Source organism: Macrotis lagotis, chromosome X (genome assembly GCF_037893015.1).
Source record: "Macrotis lagotis isolate mMagLag1 chromosome X, bilby.v1.9.chrom.fasta, whole genome shotgun sequence".
NCBI classification, from domain to species: Eukaryota; Metazoa; Chordata; class Mammalia; order Peramelemorphia; family Peramelidae; genus Macrotis; species Macrotis lagotis.
Window position 1 is genome coordinate 423,136,433 of NC_133666.1, and position 21,998 is coordinate 423,158,430.

Genomic DNA, 21,998 nt, shown 5'->3' on the forward strand with positions numbered 1-21,998 from the left:
GTGTGCATTATTTATGGAAACAGGAAAACAGCACACATTATTAAGTGCTTACTATGTGCCAGAACACAGTAAAAACAATTTTAATTAAAAATATTAAATTTCTCCAGTACAGTACCTTTTGCAAATCTATATTTAGTATTTGTTAGATTGGATTTTAATACATTTTAGTCTTTTATTCTTCAATTCTCCTTTAATAAATTCAGCCACTCTCTGAAGTTGTTTTTAAAATCTTTTATTTTCTTCACACTTATTTCCTCTTAATTTTTAAATTTTTTTCCCATTAGAATACAATAAGTATGTATTATTACCGTTTTAGCTGTGCTGCTTTATTAGCCCTCCTTTCTGTGCTGAAGCTAATATGACTCTATCTCCTTTTTCATTATTGATGGAGTACAGTATTCTGTTTACTTTTATAAAGCCCAGACAGACTTTCCACTAATGGCTTAACATATCTTTTTATGATTACTATTCAACAAGCCTTTTAATCTAGTTTATGCTATATTGTAATTTGGGATGGTTCAGTAGCATAGAATGCTTCATATTTCAAACTGTCTTCATTGTTTTATAGCCTCTTGAATCATGTAACCATCCTTCTTAAATGACCTTTTCATTGAGAGCTCCTTAAAAATCAGTCACGCTTGGTTGCAAAGTTTCTTCCCCACAAGTTGACATGAAGGACAGTGGCAATTTCCAGAGATCTGATGTTGTCAGCACTTAGAGAACTGCTCCCTTGTACCTGATTTCTGTTTGTATTTCACCATCAGTCATATTATTTTGTTGTTTTTTTTTTTAGATTTTTTTTTTTGCAAGGCAAACGGGGTTAAGTGGCTTGCCTAAGGCCACACGGCTAGGTAATTATTAAGTGTCCAAGACCGGATTTGAACCCAGGTACTCCTGACTCCAGGGCCGGTGCTTTATCCACTACTCCACCAAGCCGCCCTCAGTCATATTATTTTGTAGCCAGCCAAAAGAGGTACACTGAGTATCAAGGAAATCAGCAAGTGCATGCATATTATTATCTCCATAATAGTGTGTACATTTTGGAGATGTCTATGGCTCAAGAAGAAAGAGGGGCGGGTCAGTTCAGGCTTGGCTTACACTTTCCAGTCTTGTTTACCATTCAATGTGCCAGTTCCACTTTGTTCCCTATTCTCCAAACAATTTCAGCAAATATTTATTAAGCACTATATGTCCAATATGGTTTTTAACACTGATTCTACTCAGAGTTTTCCAGTACCCTCAGGGGTTTGGGGAGTCTCTACTATCAGCTCAAGCCCCCTCCAATTGTTTGGTAACCTCTCAATATATCTAGAAGAGGTTCAGTATCCTTTCAATATATCTAGAAATTTACTGATTAGAATTCTTTCATAAGGACTATGCCTTAAACCCAAATTATGTAACACTCATTGATTGGCCAATAATAGGAATCAGTCCAAGTCTCACTTGGTCATTTTTGAGTCAGCTGGTCAGATTCAGTGTAAATTGTAATTGATTTGATTGGAAACTTTGAGGGTCTCCCCCTCCTACATTGATTTTTTTTTCTTATTAGATAAAAGACTTCATTTATTACTTAGCCTTAATCACTGAGGTTTTGCCTCAGTCAAACTGAGACTTGATAAAGACCTTAGTTTTAAAAAAAGTTTAAAGTCAAGGTCTCCCACTGCATCAGGGGCCATTCCCAGTCATCCTGATCTATATTTTGCCACTGGTCCCAGATGGCTCCAAAGAAGAGATTGAGGCTGATTTCACAGCCCTGTCTCATTTAAATCCAATTCACTTTCAATTCATGGTACCACCATCCTAAAGTTATGGTCCTCTTCAAGAACTTAACACAAACAACAAAAACAACAAAAGCAAAGAGAGTTGAGGCCATGCACCTTTTTCCATTTAGCCAACAGTTTAACCTTGATGACTAAGATGTCTGCTTTAAAGATAATAGCAATAACAAACATACAAATTTCCCCCTCAACAGTCTAGAATACAATCCTCTTCCCCCCAACAAACATACACAGACACACACACACACACACACACACACACACACACACACACACACACACACACACATCACATATACTACTTTAGAGTATGGGGAGGGGATTAAATTCACAGTTCAGTTCCTGCATATCATTTTCTTCATAAGTACAAGTTCAAAACCCAACCCAGACTTTCAGTTTCCCAAGGAAGGAAAGGTGATCCTCAGGCCATCCACCCTTTATCACATGGTTTTAGTAGAGTTTACCCTCAGACAAGATGCAAGAAAAATCTCTTGAGTTGCTGAGTCATGCCATTTAAAAATGCTATTTTTTTTCTGATTCTTCATCCAATGGAAAAGTTTGGTCCCAACCAAATGGGTTGGTACAGAATTTGTGCAAGCATGATCCAGTTTTCCAGTCTTCCAAAAGCAGGACCTCTGAGTCTTCTATGGGGATGACTTTTCAGTTATCCTGGGCATGGGTCAAACCTTTTTTGTTGACTGACCTCTATAATTTGACTTTAGGCAAATCTTTTAACATATCAGAACCTTAAAGGGACAAAAACAAAGAGTTTCTCAGGATGGGCAGGGAGAAATCCCCTTTTAATTTGTAATATTGGCTATGTCTCCCAAATCAATGAAACCAGAGCCATTTGAGCTTTGTGGCATATGGAAAAGTACTAACAATCTAGTGTTTATAATCAAGTGTTTATAATCTGAAAGTGAAAGAATTGAGTAACCATCCGAGGATGAAAAAGGTAAAGTTTACCTATAAACAGTACCCTTGACTCATTAAAGATAAAGTCAGATAAATTTTGCAGTCTGTGTTATGGGAATGTTCAGATTTTTAAAAAGTGATATTCTGTGTGTAATCATGAATAGAACTTGCCTCCTATGGCTAATAGGATTAGTCTAATGCAACTGGAGATTTACTGTATTCTTTTGTTGCCTTTGAAAGGTTTATATAGGATTTGAAATAATTGGTTGTATTTCCTAGCCTGTCTGACCCATCCCAGAAGCTAATACATGAGATTCATGACAAGTAAGTCAGATTTCAATCAGATTCGAGGCCAGAAAAATTTCTCTCCAGACCTTTTTAAACTAATGAGGGCGGGGGGTGGGGTGGGGTGCAAATGCAGACTTCTCCCTCGACCTCCGGGCTCCACAAGAGGAGCTCGGCGACCCTTATTTATTTATTCCAATTTCCCCTTTCTCAAACGTGTTCTAACAGGAACATCGCAATTTGGGTCACGAATCAATTACGGAGGGGGCGCAGGGGGTGCATTTGTGCAAAACTACAGCATGACGGCTGCAAAAACCCTGGGACTCCTTGGGTCAACGCCGGCGCCCCCAGCCGGGCTCCAGCCCCCCTCCCCCGCTGCAGCGCCCCCTCGCGGCCCCCGGGCCGGAGTGGCCACGCCCCCTCCGAGCCCCAGCGCGGCCCCGCCCGCCGCGCCCCGCCCGCGCGTAACCCGGATACACACCCCCCTCCCCTTTCACCTCTCCCTGCCGTGGGCCGGCGTGGACGGGCAGAGCCCGCGGGCGCGGGCGGCGGGCCCCGAGCCGGCTGCAGCCCCTCCCCCTCCCGGCGTGCCCGCGCCTGGGATGGGCCCCGGAGGCCGCGGAGGCCGCAGAGGCGTCGGCCGCGGGTGACTCTGCGTCCGGCTCGCAGCCGCGTCCGCCGAGCTCCGGTCCGCTCCGGCCCCGGGGGGCAGCGCCGCGGGCGCGATGGAGCGGCGCTGAGCCGGGCGCGCCCCGAGCCTCGCGGGCCGGCTCCCCGCCAGCCATGGCCCCCATGGGCATCCGCCTCTCCCCGCTCGGCGTGGCCGTGTTCTGCCTGCTGGGGCTGGGCGTGCTCTACCACCTCTACTCCGGCTTCCTGGCCGGCCGCTTCGCCCTCTTCGTCCTGGGCGGCGAGCGGGGAGGCGGCCCCGGCGCGCCGGGCGCGGCGGCCGGCGGGGCCACGGTGGACCTGCGCGAGCTCCTGGCCGTGTCGGTGCTGGCCGCCGCGCGGGGCGGGGAGGAGGTGAAGAGGGTCCGCGAGAGCAACGCGCGCAACGAGAAGGCCAAGGGCAAGACCCGGGAGGGGGCCGAGGAGAAGATGAGCAGCGGGGACGTGCTGTCCAACCGCAAAATGTTCTACCTGCTGAAAACCGCCTTCCCCAACGTGCAGGTGAGCCCGGGGCGGGGGCCGGGGCCGGGGCCGGGGCCGGGGCCGGGGCCGGGGCCGGGCCGGGCGGGGGTCGGGGTCGGGGTCGGGGCCGGGGCCGGGCGGGGGTCGGGGCCGGGGCCGGGGCCGGGGCCGGGGCCGGGGCCGGGGCCGGGGCCGCGCCGGCCTGCCTTGCATTGGTTTCAAAGGTGAGTCCGGAATCCATCGGCTCGCTTGCGTCGTGCCCGGAGCCGGGCAGGATACCGGGGGACGCACAGCAGCCCCGCCGGAGGAGCCCTGGCATTGGGAGAGGCCGCTGAGCTTCCTGGCAGCCTGAGCCTGGCACCCTTTGCTGAATAGTTTTAGCCTCCCCCGAGACCTATCGGCCAGTGCTTGGACCCCTCACCCTGTTTGTGGTAGAACGCAGTACAAAGTTTGTGGAGTGGAGTCAGTGCCCTCGGGCTCATGCGTGAGCCCGGTTCTGATCTCATGGTTCTTCATCTCCTCCTCCCCTCACCCTTGCGGCACTTGATAGTGTTCCCTTATTGACTCTCCACTTGATTCTTAGGAGACTTTGAGAGGAGCTGTACTATTGATCCAGAATGCAGATATCACCCCTCCCCCGTCCCCAGATTAATTGGGAGAAGGGGTGGAGACCCAGATAGGTAGATTGTCATGAACTCCATTTATGGAATGCTTTAGAATGACAAAGTCATTTACTTGCATGGTATCATTTGAGGATGGTGCAAGTTTTATGATCCTCATTTTATATATGAGGACCACCAGCCTCAGAACATTGGGAGGAGGAATCCAAAACATTCTTCTTCCCTCCTCTAATGCTGTTTTCAGTCGTTAAATTTAACCTCTTAGTGCTGTAGGACCAATCGTGTTTAGTAAATGTTGCCACTTTACACAAACTTTGTTTTTACTTTTCCTTAGCCCGGACTCGAGGTAATTGTAGCACTTTTCTTTTGGAGGTTGATGACCTGAACTTTACTGTAGCACTTTCTTTTAGAGGGTGATGACCTGAACTTTATTAGCAACCGTTCACATTTACATAATATTTTGAGAATTACTGTTTTGCACACCACAGCCTAATGAGGCTAAAGTTGTGCAGATGTTTTGCCCATTTTACAGATGAGCTTAGGCCTCTGAGAGGTTATATGACTTTTACTCACCCAGCTCTAATTGCCTGAGACAAAATTTACATTATGTTCTGCCAAGTATGCAGAACTAAACTAGGTTTAGAACCAATGAAAATTATTTACATTAGAATTTAATAACTGGATGGAAAATGGACTGTAAATGAAACCTCAGATTGTTAAATGTCTCGTCCAAGAGCCCTGGATTTGGAGAAAGAAGGTTTGGATTAAAATTCAAGGCTTGGTGATTTGGAGGCAAAAATCACTTAACTGGGACTCATTTTTGTCATTTGTAAAGTGGTCAATTAGAATGATCTCAAAAGTGACTTCCACTCCTAGTCCCTGTGGCTTAGAATCCAAAAATCTCGGTTCAGTGGTTTATTCTTAGATGCTCACCATGAGCAAATAATTTAAACTCTCAGACTTCAGTTTTCTTATCTGTAAAATGAAAATGATTTTAAATAGGAATCATACTTGTCCTACCCACTTTGTGGGGACCATTGTGAACTACTTTGGAGCTCATGTTCCTCCTTCCCCTGCAAAAAAAGTATATATCACTAGCTATTATTACCATGTTTATCACCAATGTCTAAGAGCTATAGAAGGCAGATAGCTCAGAGGATAATTAATGGCACTATAATAAATTCTATGAGATGGAAAAGGTTTATGTTAGCATAATTTTGCAGATAGATACATGATTAGAGAGATTATGTGATTCATCCAAAGTCACAAAATTATTAGGCACAAAACAAGGATTTATACTAAGGAATTCTTGAAGCCTTCTCCTTAGTTTTTTTTTTTAAACAATGAATTTTTTCTTCCCTTGACTTTCCGCTGTGGCACTTTACCTCACAGGATGATGACAACACAAGTGATGAAGCATCTAGGTGGTACAGGGGATAGAATATTGGGTCTGGAGAGAGGAAGACCCAAGCTCAATCTTGACCTCAGGTACTTTCTACTGTGTGACCCTGAGCAAGTCATTTAACCTCTGTTTTCCTTAGTTTTCTCAACTGTAAATGTCAGTTTAAAAAGCATATTCTTTCCAATGTTGTTCTGAAGGTTAAATGAGAAAATAATTCTGAAGTGCTTAGCACTGTGTCTAGCATAAAGTAACCACTATATAAACACTACTGATTTTTGATATTGTATAAAAGCCCAAAAAGCATTCTCCAGACTTTAAACTATGTGACTGGCAGCTATTTTAGTCATCTGTGACTTGAACCAAGTATTGCCAGCATTATAAATGTCTTCCTTAAAGGAACTTCGTTAAATTAACAAAAAGAAAAATCTCTATTTTAGTCAAGTTTGTGGTTAGCAAGATCACTAATTTTGTGTTTAGATAAAGTGTTTTTTTATAAGACCAAAGTGTTGGTAATGTGTTTTTCCCTTTTCTTTTTTATGTACCAACATCAAAACACTCCTTTAAAACTGCTGTTCTGCAGTTTTTGTTTGTAATGCATTTGGAATTTTTGTAAAATTTACAAAGGCCAAAGTAATGGGCCAGTCTCCTTCAGCATGTCCATATTTTCATATCTTAAAGTAGAGCCGAGCAGCATGGTAGTTAGACTCCAGACCTGGAGTCAAATAGACTTGAAGGTCTTTGACCTTGAATAATAATAATTAATAATAGTAATAATAATAATAATAGCAGCTAAACAAATCACATAATCGCTAGCTGCCTCAGTTTCCTCAATTCTAAAAATGGAAAAATATGTAGTAGCCATCTCTCAGCATTGGTGTGAGGATCAAAGGAGATAATATTTGTAAAGTGCTTGGCATAGTGCCTGGAATATGTTAGGTCCTTAATCTTCCTTCCCCTCCTTTTTTTCAAAGGATACTAATGAAAATAAGTACAATTCTAAAATTGAGAAAAATATAAAAATTTTAGAAACTTAAAAATGACTGAATTTCAAGAATAACAGAAGTGATTTTTAAGGTAATGGGACTGTTACAAAAATATTTTAAAAAAGAATAAGATTTTTTAAAAAATATTACTTTACTTCCATCACCATTTTGTTCTTTGGGTGATTTCCACAGGCTGCTACATTTGTTTCTCCCTTACTAGGGAATGCTAAGGAGGGACTAGTTGCCAAGGATAATGATCTGCATTTATTCAAGCACAAACACTGAGCTTTTAAAATTGTAGAAATTGGACTCTCCCAGTTTGAGCACAAAATAACTTTTTTGTTCTCTTATGAATATGTGAATGTGTGCAACTAAAATGTTTACATTGGATGGGGGTTGGAACACTAGAGAAGGTAATGTTCTTTTACACAGTTATAATAGTGTTTGTGTCTTGTTGAGATATCTCCCTTCTTTTCTGCATTTTTTAGAATAGAGGCCAAATGTTTCAGCCCTCAAAGAAGAAATAGAAATTCTCCTTCTCTTTCCCCTCCCACCTCCCCAACAAAATCTCAGCCTTAGGGTTTGTGGCACTCTACTTAGAACTTTGTGGAATGCCCCCCACCCCCATCCCCATCTCCCCTGAAGGAAATCAGGACTGGGAGGTTTCACATTCTTTCCTTTGATCCTTTTCCTTCCTGATGTAGGAATTTGTCACTGCAACATTCCCTACTCCCACCCCAAAGGACCCCTCACCCCCAATACCTCATTAGAGATTGAGACTTAGTTTAAGCCATCTGAACTTCATTCCTCCCACTCCAGAAAATTTCCTTCACAACTTATCAGTCCTGTTTTAGCTCCCAGTACCTGGAGACAGGGTACAACCAGAGCTAGGCTATGGTCAGGAGACTTAGTTTCAAATGATACCACAGACATTTACTGATGTGATCTTCTCAGCATCACTGGTAAAATTGAGGTTTAAATAATAAGATTCCTTATTTAAAAATGAACTTTGCAAACCTTAAAGGATCATGCAAATACCTATTATTATTATTGTTGTTGTCATTTCTTATCAGAAAATGATTTATTTACAAACATGTATTAAACATAAATGCTCCAGGCACTAGGGAGCGCACGCCTGCACACGTGCGCACGCGCGCGCACACACACACACACACACACACACACACACACACTTAGTGTTACAAAGTGTACAAAGATGAATAAATACAAAATCTATACAAAGGACTTAGCAACTTATAATACTTGGTGACCGGGGTAGGAGAAAATCAGATAGACTTCTTATAGAGAGATGGCACTGTAATTGCATCTTGAAGGAATTTGGAATTTCTAACAGGTGGCTATGAGGAGGCAGCATGTTCCCTAGCATTAGGACTAACCTGTCCAAAATATGACAAAGTAGGTCAGTGATGGAGATAGAATCAACCAATGAGGGCCTTGGGTCTTAGCTCCTTTTTCTCCTTTTCTTCTTTTCTGACTTTCTACCTTTTTTCCTGCCTCTTGACTAGTGGTGTCAAACTCCAAAACAAACAGAGGCTACAAAACTGCTAAAGATTTCTGTGGGTCTCATATGTACTTAGAAAACCCTACATTAATATCATCTTTGTTTAATTATATTTTTTATTTATTTTACTAAATGCTTCCTGGTTATATTTTAGTCAGGTTTGTGTTGCACTTAAGTGTTATAGGCCCTCATGCATCCTGCTGGCCATGCCTCTGATAGCTCTGCTCTAGATCAAAAATACTTTTTTTATCTTAATAGTATTTTAATTTTTTTATTTCAAATATATGTAAAGATAGTTTTCAACGTCATTTTTGTGAAATTTTGAGCTCTAAATTTTTCTCCCTTTTCAAGATAGCAAAAAAGTGTGATATAGATTATACATGTATAATCATGTAAAAATATTTCCATATTAGCCATGTTGAGAAAGAAGAATCAGAATAAAAAGAAAAAAATTAAAAACAAAAGTAAAATAGATTATTTTGATTTGCGTTTAGACCCCATAGTTCTTTCTCTTGGTGTGTATGATATTTTCCATCACAATAGGCCAAAGATTTTTTTTTATTTGTTGATAACTGCATTACAATAATTTGATTTTTTCTTTGTTATCCTATATATTTTGTGGATTTAAAAACTTCTGAGATGGAATTTATAGGTTTTATCTGATTGCCAAAGGGGGGACCATGACATAAAAACAGTTAAGAATCTTTGCTCTAGATCATCATCAGGGAAACTACAGAGCTCCATGGTCCTCTGCTAATAGTAGTCATGTAGTTGGAGTCTTCAAGTAAAGTTTGAAACTTTGGAACCATACTTAAAACTTGAACAGAGCCTTTTCCCTCAGCTTTCTCTGGGTATGATATCAGTACCTTGGATGGGCCATAATAACTTATTTTGAGGTTCATGCCACCTATTTTTAACTAGTGTCTTTCTGCTTTTCATAACTCTTTAAGCTTGACATGGTTCTTTAATAACCTTGCAAGGGAGATAGTATATGTGTTTTAGAAGTGAGGAAACTATGGCACTAAGAGGGCTAAATGACTTTCTCATGAACACATTAGTGAGTGTCTTGAGTTATCATTAGAAATCAGGTGTCCTAGGGGCAGCTAGGTGGCGTAGTGGATAAAGCACTGGCCCTGGAGTCAGGAGTACCTGGGTTCAAATCTGGTCTCAGACACTTAATAATTACCTAGCTGTGTGGCCTTGGGCAAGCCACTTAACCCCATTTGCCTTGCAAAAAAAAGGCCAAAAAAAAAAAAAAAGAAATCAGGTGTCCTGACTCCCAAGTCTAGAACTAGAGTTTACTTTACTACTGTTCTGTCCCTGTTATGGATTTCAGGGGTTTCAGAGTAGATTTCTGCTCTCCTGCTTTACTCTTTTCTCTTCTTGTCTCTGAATCTAGAAATGTTTTGTTTTTATAAGGGAAAGAATTAGCATTTCAAATCCTTTCTTTGTCAGTTTTCCCTGATTCTTTCTAGGTAGGATGGTAAATTGTGAACTGAATGATAATATTGTTAGATACCTCTGTAAGAGCCAAGGCTAATGACTTGACAGCCTGGAGCAAAGTGTCTGTTGGAAAATTGCAGGATTCTGTTCATAGACCTGCCCCATTCAATTATTTGTTTGTATTTTTTTAAATCAATGACCTTAGAAACATTCTAGGCATGTTCTAAAATTTATAGATAAGACAGTGCTCAGAGGGATCACAGCTCAATAAATGACTTGATTCAGAATGGTCTTAGTGGACAGAAATGGAATGAATATCAAATTTTGCTCTTAGGTTGGAAAAAAAAATTGAATGAGCACCAGATGAATGGAACTTCTTGTTGAAATGGGAAAAAAGCTATGGGGTACTCCAAGCTTGCTATTTACCAACAGTGTGATGGAGCTAGTAAAAATAATAGTAATTTGAATGCAATGTTAAGCTATATTAATAAAAGTTAATATTTCATATGAGAAGAAATAATGTTTTCACACAATATACTCTCTACTAGTTAGACAGTTTCATGGGACCATAGCATTTCAGGGTAAAGCAATTCTAAAGGTCATCTAATCTACCCTCTCATTTTGTAGATGAGAAAATTGAAGCCTAGAGAAGTTTTGACTCAGGGTGCTAAGCCTTTGTGGGGATCCTGGGTACAACCAGTTGAGACAGAACACAGGTGAACCCTTCCCCTCTTCCTCCCCAACAAATGCAGTTTTGTTGGCAGTGGTGTATGCCCTGAACTTTGTGGGGAAAGAAAGTTCCTACATATTAGCAGATATAATAACCATCATTATCTTGATTAGATGATGAATATGGATGGAATAAACCTCAACGAAGACAAATACTGAGTGGTGTAGGTCTCTGTAATGGTAGTTCTATCCTATTTGGACATCAGCTCCTCACCCTGATGTTTGATATCGTCTTCCTGGTGCCTAGGTCCAGGAATCCTTCTGAGTCACCAAAGATATGGAGCAAGCTCAAGAGAAAATCATGAAACCATGTTGACTGGATTCACTACAGATTTATATTATAAATTTTAACTAGGCCTCATTCTACTATGGCCATCCTTTTATACTCTAATTGATTTATTATCCCATTCAGATGTCTCTCCCCATTATTTCCTACTTCATCTCTCCTCAGTCTGGATTTCAACCTCATCATTTTGACTGATACAGCACCTTCCAAAGAAATTCCCAATGATCTCTTAATTGATAAATCTAATGACCTTTTTTCAGTCATCATCCTTCATGACTTCTCTGTAGCCTTTGACACTGTAGATCTTGTCTCTTCTTTCTAGGTTTGCAGTACAGTACTTTCTTTTGATTTTTTTTTTCCCCATCTGACAGCTTACCAGTCTCCTTTAATGCACCCTCTAGTGGTGGATTTCCCCTTGTTTTTTGTTCTGGTCCCTCTTCTCCCTCTATATTATTTCCCTTGTGATCTCAGGTGTCCATAGATTTAATCATCATCTCTATAGTAATGATTCTTAAATCTACCTAAATAGCCCTAATCTCCCTGCTGACCTCCAGTGCCACATCTCCAACTGCTTATTTTAATATCTTGGACTAGATATTCAATAGACATCTTAAACTCATTGTTTCCAAAACAAAATCATTAACTGCACCCTCCTCTCAACCATCCTAACTTACTTATTACTACTGAGGGTACTGTAATCCTTCTAGATATAAACATACCTTGAATGTGTTCTCTTCTTTCCTGTACCAGTGCTACCATCCCATGATACAGGCCACTCATCACCTCACACCTTCTGCTTGGTCTTACCTTAAATCTGTCCCTACCTGAATTCAGCCTCCATGGAGCTGTGAAATTGATCTGATCATGTTCGTTCCCTTCCTTCCTAATTCTCAATACATTGCTAGTGCTCCTATGTCTTCTCAGATTAAATACAAAATCCTGTTTGCATTTTAAAACCCTTCACAGTAATAGGGAAATTAGGAAGACAACAAAAACATTATTTTTGTTAGAAGATTGGATACCAACCTTCATCCATTATCCTAGGAAAGCCTTTTTGACCTTAACATATCAGCTGTGGCAAAGGACTTTTCAGCTTTTGCAAAAGGAATTTTGGAATGGGTTTTCTCTTTTCTCTCTCTCTTTTTTAAGGCTTTTTGAAAGGCAAATGGGGTTAAGTGGCTTGCCCAATACCACACAGCTAGGTAATTATTAAGTGTCTGAGGCTGGATTTGAATTCAGGTACTCCTGACTCCAGCACTGGTGCTCTATACACTGCACCACCTAGCCGCCCCATGGAATAGGTTTTGAGAACAAAGAAATATTACTCCTTAATAAATCTAGAGAAACTAAGGAGATTTTTAATTTATTTCCTCATCCCATAAATATGGATGTCACCCAAGGCTCTACCTTTTTTTTTTTTTACTGAATTCTTTTCTTTTGTCAGTCTCATATTTTCCTAATTACCTTGGTGTAGATTATTTCTTACATCAAAATTTCCCACTCTGACTTGTATTCTGAGTTCTCATCCTACATTTTCAATTGCCTGCCTGAAGCCACTCCCAAACAACAGGGCTAAATTGAAATCATCTTCCCACAAACATCTGCCTCCCTTTTTTAACTTCCTTGTTTTTCCTGTGGCACCATTATTCTCCTTGCATGTCATCTTGGGGTCATCCTTAACTCTTCATTTTCCCATTTGCAATCAGTGTCCAAATCTTTTTGATTCTGCTCTCAAGCATTTCTTACATTATCTCTCTTTTCTTTCCCCTTGCACTGCTACCACTCTGGTTCAGGCCCTCATTTTCTCTTGACTGGATTATCTAATAATCAACTAATTTGTCTCCCTGTTTCTACTTGTTCCTCTTCCAAATTCATCCTTCTCATTGCTACCAGAATTGTAGCCCTAAAGTAAAGGTCTGGTCATGTCACTTTTTTTTTTTTTTAGGTTTTTTGCAAGGCAAATGGGGTTAGGTGGCTTGCCCAAGGCCACACAGCTAGGCAATTAAGTGTCTGAGGCTGGATTTGAACTCATGTCACTTGGTATTTTACAATGTAATTTCAAATCATCTTCTAGCTTTGTTGAATATGTGGATGCTTAATGTACTCTTTATTAGATTGCTTGGTTCTTCATTCTAAGCTGCTGTTTTCCATCTCTGTCTTTGCCTGTCTCTTAAATATAGTGTAATGATCTACCCATATTTATGCCTATTAAAATCCTTACCTTTTAAATGCCCCAATTCAGGTGCTTTGTCCTTCAGAATTTTCCTCCTATCTTTTATGTTGTGATAGATAGGTGGCACAGTTGATCATGCCAGCCCTGGAGTCAATAAAATTCATCTTCCTGAGTTCAAATTTGACCTCAGACACTTACTCACTAACTCAGGGCAAGTCACTTAACCCTGTTTGCCTCACTTTACTCATCTGTAAAATGAACTGGAGAAGGAAATGACAAACCACTTCATTGCCAAGAAACCCCCAATGTGATCACAAAGATTTGGACATGACTGAATAACAACAATAAACAAATGTTTCTTTTACAGTGAGTAAGCATTTCCTTTTTGAATTCCTCACATTCTAGTTTTACTACTTTTGTTTTGAGTGATATAGTGAATAATGTACAGCATTGAAGTAACATGGTATTAATGAATAGGGTGCTGACTTGGAGTCAGGAAGGTCTGAGTTTAAGTCTCGGCTCATACACTAGAGAATAGGGTTGTGAATTCCTGATTAATGAGAATGCAAGACAGGATGGTCAATAGTATAAAATGGTATAGTGAGATCAGGAAGACTGAGGGTTGAGAAAAGGCCTGTGAATTGGCCTTTTGTGGTCGCTATATAGAGGTTTTCATTTTGTGTGATGAGGCAAGAAATTAGATTGTAAGAGACTGAGACATCAGTAAGAGGAAAGGAAATAAAACTTTTTTCTACCAGTTTGATTAGGAGAGGGGGAAGATAGACATAGGATGATGCCCGAAAGGTCAGTTGACTTTTTGTTTTGTTTTTAAGGATAGGGAAGATCTGGGCATGGTGGTGGACAACAAGGAAGGAGCAAATAGCTAGGATCATTGGACCAGATTATGATATTTATGGGGTCAGTGTGCTGTAGGACATGGAAAGGGATGAGGACAAAGTTAAGGAAAAGGGACTGGTTTTAGTAAGATTTGACCCCCCCCCCCTCCACAGGAGTAAAAGAGAGAATAGGAGAATAGAGATTTAGAACGGGGTGGGGGGTGAGCTTAGGGTGGATATAGTCTTAGTTTCTCAGTAAATGTAAGAGGATAGGGAAGATGGTGTATGTGAGATTTAAAGAGAGAAGAAAAGACTTGGACTTGGTCTCTTTGGGAAATTCAACAGGGAATTAGTTCCCAAGGAATAAAAGAATTGCCATGATGCCATATGAGTGACTCTTTAGGTACTATCAATTTGTAGGGATCCAATAACCAGATTGAGTAATTTTATCTATCTTTGTTCATCAGTACATAACTAAGAGTGGAGAAGGTAGATTATGGGAGTAATCCAAGGCTGGGGTTTGGAAAGGCATGAGCCTCAATACTAATGAAAAGGAGCCATGATCTTGAGACGCTGTAATATTGAACTGGGTAATTAATAGGGTCAAGACTGGAAAGGACTTGATTGATTGGAAGAGTAAGAGTGGCAAGATAGGAAGTCTTGGTGAGGTTAAATAAGAACTTTTACAAGTATTGAAGCAAAGGGAAAGGTATAAAAATAATAATGGTTAATAATAATTATTATAATATTTATATATTGCTTATTATAATCCAGGCAATGTACTAAGTACTTTATCATTATTATCTCATTTGATCCTCAAAACAACCTTGTGAGGTAGATATTATTATCATCATCCCCACTTTACTGATGAAGAAACTGAGGCAAACAGTGGTTAAATGACTTGCCCAAGGTCATACAGCTAATAAGATCTGAGACTAGATTTGAATTCAGGTTTTCCTGATCTGATCTCTTTTCTTTTGCCACCTAGAATAATAGGTTATGGTCAGATGGAGAGATTTAAGAATATCAATAAATAAATATTGAAACTTAGCAATATGAATCTGAAGGTAGGGAAGTATAGGGGGAAAATATCTAGTATTATCTATCTTGAGATGGTCCTTTTTGAGAATGATAGATGAACTACAACAATATCTTGAGAGAAAGAAAGTTTATCCTTTTTTTTTGATAAAAGAATATTGATTTTTAAAAAATTTTCCCAACATATGGCAAGGTTAAACACAAACTAGCAGACAGGTTAACTTGGTTAGATGCTATGAAGATGTCTGGTTCTCCATCACCTTACCTTTCTCTTATTCTGTTTCTCATCCTAATTGATGAATTGGGGAGCAAGGGGATACGCAGTAATGGGTAAGGTCAATATTCTCCAGAAGGACCTGATTAAGGGATGGATGGCTAAAGAAGTGCGTAGTATTTTTGGCTGTACTAAAATGCATCCTGGAGCCTGGAACAGGAAGAAAAAGCTTATGGAACAAAGCCTGGGAAGCAGGTTGAGGTTATTATTACCCTTTTTCAAAAGAGGCAGCCAAAATCATACAAGGCAATTCTCCTAAGGCAGAAGTTGGGTTTGAACTTGGGGTTTGTATTTCTTGCCTTTCAGCTCATCTCCCAAGAGGCAGATTTTGTTCCAAAAGATTTTTTTAAAAAGGCTTCTCTTTTTGCTGCTGACCTTGTATCCAAACTTACTCCAGCTGTCCAATTATGGAATGTCCTCAATATACATTCTAAAATTCATCAAGTTTTTCCACATTCTTTTTAATTTCATCATAACCACTTTTGCTCCTTTAAAAATCTGGTTTTCTTTGCTCTCTGGTCATTACTCTTAAGAATATGTAGTTTCCCAAGTGTCCTGATAGAGTTTGCATTGTTTTCAGTGACACTTGGGTAACCATCTTTATGGTTTCAAGGATGGTGTTCGATGGCTGAGAAAGTAACTGGTGGGAGACAGTACCATTTTCAACATGCTGCATACTGTGTCATTTTCAACATGATGAATACAGGACCGTGCTTTTGGCGAACATCAGCTGAATCTTCTGTTGGGAGAAGATGATGATAATGTAAAAACAAGGATGTATGACACGTGAGCAGTTAACATTACCCAAATGGGATTTTGTCCTCTTCTCTGACGAAATCTGCTGACACAATTTATGTCCTAGGAGAGTTGTCAAGAGAAAAAAACAAATGAATAAAGTCCAAAAGCAGAAGAATCACTCTAAGCTATCCCTGTGGGGGTCAGCATTGCTAACCCAACCAATTCAATATTAGTAGAGAATCGTACTGTAGATAGAGAGTAATGTATGCCAAAAAATTTAAATTTATAGTAATTAAGGTTATTGCAAACTAGGCACCTTTTTAGTGAGTGATTCAGTATAATTTGAAAATAATGACCATGAGTTTAATCACTTTTCTCTATGCTTATGTGGGACTGAAGAATTCTTGCCATGTGGCATGAACTTGTTCTTTGATTTGTAATTATAACTGATTGCATATGCTGATGCTGGTCATGGTTTCCTCTATGGGTCATGGGCCTCTGGGAGGCCTTTGTTTGATAAGAGTTTAAATCTCATTCCTGAGATCATATAGGTTGACCAGGCTGAAGATTTTTTTTTCCATCCCCAGCTGTGCTGCCCTGTTGGAGGTTTTGTTTCTGACCATTCATAAAGTGTTTTTGTCCTTTCTGGTCCTTTAATCCCATTTGGACTCTACATTCAAAAGCTGAGGTATTCTGTAGTCTGTGGTGTTGATACACACTCTGATCTTTTCATGGTAGGAATCATTAGTCGGGATGAGCATCATTTTGCTGCTGGTACCTTGACTGTTTAGAACCTCCTTGCTGAGAATTCTGTTTCCCTTAATATATTTGGGGTATCCCTACCCAAGATAAGGCTGATAGAAATAGTTTAGAAACCAGACTGGCTGGCTGTCCTTTTAGCCAAACCAAAGTTTATGGACTAAAAAAGACTTTTATGCACCTTGTCATGAGTTTCAGTTCCATTCAGTGATCATTTATTGAGTACTTTATGCTTGCTACTATGCTAACTGGTAGGGATATGGTGATACAAATGAAATAGTCTGACTTCAGAGAGTTTATAGAAAATGAGAAGGGACAATAAAAATGTCAAGTAATGCAAAATACATGCAGAACAGATACAAAGTAATTTTGATTGGAGAAGACATTTAATAACTATCAGGCTCATGTAGGACATGGCACTGAAGGAAACTCACAATTTGAAGTGAATTTTCAGAAAATACACTGGAGTATTTCATATTATATGGGTCAGCTAGGTGGCACAGTAAATCAGGAAGAAGTAAGTTTAAATCTGGTCTCAGATATTTAATAACTGTGTGACCCTGAACAAATCACTTATCCTTCATTTCCCTTAGATCTGTAAAATGGCAATTAATCAGCAGCAAATGAGATAATAATAGTATAGTGCTTGGTAAGTATCAAGCACTGTATAAATCTTCATTCTATATCACACATACATCTTGTATACTGGTATACATTGGAAATATTACAGGTTTGGTTTCAGACCATCATGTGGATATTTTAGTTTGCCATTTTATGTTTACCCAATACTGTAGTCTATTATGTACCAAAGTATTAGGTCTAAAAAGTAGACATAACTGAATTGAAAAAATACTTTATTATTGCTTTTTTCTGAGCCTTCACTGAATGTTAAACTTTTTGCTGGTTAGAGCATCTTGCCTCTATGTTAATGAATGCTGACTGAGCAGGGTGGTGCCTTACTTTTGGCCCATTTCACCTTTTGATTTGCCTTCCTCACTCAGCCTAATCATTTCTAGCTTTTGATTTAAAATGAGAGATATGCAATTCTTCCTTTCTCTTGAACAATTAGAGGCCATTGTAGAGTTACTAACTGGCCTGATTCCAATATTGTTGTGTCTCAGGGATTAGGGAGGCCCAAGGAGAGGGAGAGAGATAGGAACAGCTGGTCGGTGAGCATTCAAAACTTTTTTATGTAAACTTTATCCATTAAATTTGTTGTCTTATATGGGGAACAAAACAATTACAGCAGTAACATCAAAGATCACTGATCCCACGATAACAGATATAATAATATTGGAAAAAATTTGAAATAAAGTGAGTTACCAAACTGTGACATAAGAAAAAAATGTCATTGATAGACTCATTTGATTCAGGGTTGCCAAAACCTTCAATTTTTAATAAATAACAATATCTGCTAAGTGTAATTGTATTTATAATAATTATTTATATTTATTTATTTATAATAATTAACTGGAGAAAAAACTACATCAGTATCTTTGCCAAGAAAACCCAAAGAGTTATACTCAACTGAAATGACTGAACAACAAGACTTCCTATTTAAATGTACTGCTGATCAATATTATTGACTAAAGGGATCCAATGCTCTCTTGAAAAGCCACTTTCTGTCTCTCTACTCTAAAATGCTACAGTTTCTATGAATGACCCTATCTGGCATCTGGCTAAGTCACAGTTGAGGTTTAGCAAGGATTTTGCATGCCAGTCGATAGGCCCATGGACTACCTCTGTTTCTGCCAAGGACTTCTGTAACTAGGTTACATAAGGAAAACAGACAGTGAAAATGGGGTGGTATATCTTTTGGAGAACTGTTTTTGATATTCTTTGTTGAAGAGAGTTTGTGTGGGAAGAAGGAAGATTTAGGCAAGTTTTGTGAGTATGTTGGTTAACTGAGACTCCTCAGTTGCTACCCAAATCACTTTTTCATGTTTGTATGTTTCTTTGTATTGTTATTTAGCAGTGGTACTTGGGAAGTGGTAGTATTTATGTCCTAGGACTGTGGTATGTTTTTGTGCCCATGCCATTTGCCCAGAAGCTGAGACCCCCCAATCCTTTTGGGAAAGGAGTTGAATAAAGAAATAATCAGAATAAATAGGTGCTGTGCTCCTGAGAATACCATTGATCCTTCCAGCTATCATAGATTAGCTTGATATTAATGGAAAGAATACTGGACTTGGAAATGGAATTAAAGGAAAGAGTATGCAGAATATCTATAGAACACTGGGCTTTTCCACTTAAGCTCTCTGAGCCTTTACTTCCTCATAATTAGCATGAGGATTATAATATTCCTAGTACCTATTTCACAGAATTTTTAATATTGACAATACCTTGTAACTCATGGCCTGACCTTTTTTCTCCCTACCCCAGATCTAGAGTTACCTTAGTTTGATTTTGGGGGCTAAATTGCAAGATCATTTTCTCAACTTAGCTTATTCTCATGGAAATCTCAAATAGCTTATATGTAGGTTCCCCAAATATCAATAATAGAACACCATATTAAGGTGACAGATTCATAGTAATTATAGGGCAGTCCTTTTTTCTCTCCTTAGAAAATGTAGACCAGGGACAGCTAGGTGATGCAGTAGATAGAGCACCGGCCAGCCCTAGAGTCAGGAGTACCTGAGTACCTGGCCTTGGGCAAGCCACTTAACCCCATTTGCCTTGCAAAAACCTTAAAAAAAAAAAAAAGAAAAGAAAATGTAGACCACATAAAGGAATCACATCTCCAAAACATGTAAAAATGCATAAAGTGTTCATTCCATCAATTCTCCCTGGAAGGTAATAGAATTTGGGGTGATTGAATTGAGTCACCCTTCTTAAATTTAAATGTTTTTCTTTCCCACTGAGTCTTGCAGAGTTCTTTTAAGAGTACAAGTCCACCTTGTGGCTTAGGCTTTCTCCCTTTACATCCACCCCAAGGTAAACATACTTTGGGGATTGCTGAGCAAGTGTACCCTTCCCATATGAACCTATGCTAGCCAAATAACCCAAAAATTGCAAAAGGAGGTAAAAAGACCCAGATTTCTTCTCTCTCTCTCTCTCTCTCTCTCTCTCTCTCTCTCACACACACACACACACACACACAAAACCTCTCCCCCTGCCAAAAATAAATAAATAATTTCAGAGACCCTGTTGGGCTTCCTTCAAGCACTTAATATTGAGGAATTTGCCATTAGAAGGCCAACTCTTGAATTTCTCTTGAGACATTGCCCCCAGAAATCTTAGTTTTCTGGATGGACTTTATTCAGAAGCTGGTTTCTTCTAGGGACTTTCAAAAATTCTCCCTATTCTTTGGACAACTGATTGTGAGCACTGGTCCTGGAATCAGGAGGTCATGAGCTCAGATATGACATCAGACATCTGGCCAAACTACTTAACCCTAATTGCCTTAAAAAATTTCTCCCTCTTCTACAAAGGAAATTTGGAATTTGGGAATATAGTACTGCTATGGTCTCAGTGATGAGAACTATCCATCCACAAGTAGAAACTACTTGTTTCTGCTACAAGTTACTATGAAATGTTCCTAGAAAGTAAGATTAATGCATTGGGTAGCCATGTGTTTGTTCCCTTCTTCCTTCAGTTTCTGATCTGTTATCTGAAGACAAAAAAAATTCAAGAATGAGAAAGCTAATCTGTCTGCTCTTTTTTTCTTCTTTTTTTTTTTGTTTTTTTGCTAGGCAAATGGAGTTAAGTGGCTTGCCCAAGGCCACACAGCTAGGTAAAGATTCCAGGGCCAGTGCTTTATTCACTGTGCCACCTAGCTGCCCCCCCCTTTTTTTTCTTCTTACAGAGCATTGGAGAGGGACAAGCTTCTGTGATAAAGTTCAGTCCTCTTGAACATGCTTTATCTTTTATGAAATCTGCCTGTGTATACTCTCTCTGTAAGTCAGAGGTGTCAGACCCACAGGGTTCAACACTTCTAAGTACTCTCAAGTAATTAAAATGTAACTGGGAAATATTTATCAAAATAAATAAAAATACAATAGAACATTACACTGTTAAAATGTATTTTTCTAAGTTAATATGTGTCCATCATCTGTGGTTTAGTGGCACCCATTTCCATTTAAGTCTGACACCACTGCTCTAAGGTATCAGATGTCTCCAAACAGAGCTCCATACCTTGTCATCAGGTTAATCTAAGAGTCACCAGATCAAATCTTTATTTCATTTTTAGAAATGTTACTTTTTAATCATGAGATACCCTGACAAAACACATACATAATAGCCTGGATATATAAAGTTATGAGACCCAGAATCTGCAACTTACTGATCCAAGACCCTGAACTTAATCAACAATTCTAACAGTTTTGACTGTATTACTCTAGCCTTGCCCTGGCCTCTTGGAGGAAAGGGCTCTACTGTACATGTTGGCAGTCATTGAAAGCCTTGAGAGAATTCAGTATGTATTTCTCTTTAGTAGCTTCCTGCCAGATTTCCCCCACTATCCCTGCTGCCTTTGCCTGTCCCTGAGCTCCTGCCCTGAACTGATGGATGGTACTTACTGCACCTCTCAACCATATTAGCACAGTTTTTGTTTCTCCCTCAGGGTTACTACTTGGTGTTTATAAAGATACACAGATGTGAGCCTCTAAAATTTAGTTCTAAAATTACCTAAAGTAAGGGAGGGGAAAATATTTCTTTAGAAAGCAATAAAAATAGGTCATTAGAATAGACTCTCTGAAAGTACTTTGCAGATTCTGAAGGAAGATTTAGACCAGGAAAAGACATTGGAAATCATCTTTTTCAACTGTCTCATTTGACAAGTAAAGAAACTGAGGCCTAGAGAGGTTTAAATATTTTACCTAAGATCACACAGGATAATAAGTAATAAAACTAGTTCTAAAGGTAGATCTGACTAAATCTAATGCCTGCAAAATCCTGCCATATTTTGTTACCCTGGTCCTCAGTTTTCCCACATGGATGCACAATTGCTAGATGTCTGAGGTTTAATCTGAATTCAGATCTTGCTGATTCCAGGCCTGGCACTCTCCACGGTACCTATTATTCATTTAGCAGAATCTGTGACATCCAGGTTCTTTTAGGAGCCCATTTTCTATGGGTACTATAGGCC

At 39.5% G+C, this 21,998-nt stretch overlaps 1 protein-coding gene across 1 annotated transcript in view; it reads left to right on the forward strand.

Annotated features, from left to right (window-relative positions):
* Positions 1-3,652: 3,652 nt before the first annotated feature.
* BPNT2 (3'(2'), 5'-bisphosphate nucleotidase 2) overlaps positions 3,653-21,998 on the forward strand; it is a 55,204-nt gene continuing 36,858 nt past the window's right edge. Inside the window, exon 1 of the mRNA XM_074208002.1 lies at positions 3,653-4,148. Coding sequence (XP_074064103.1) covers positions 3,762-4,148 — 387 coding nt within the window. The 5' untranslated portion in view covers positions 3,653-3,761. The remainder of the gene's footprint in view (positions 4,149-21,998) is intronic.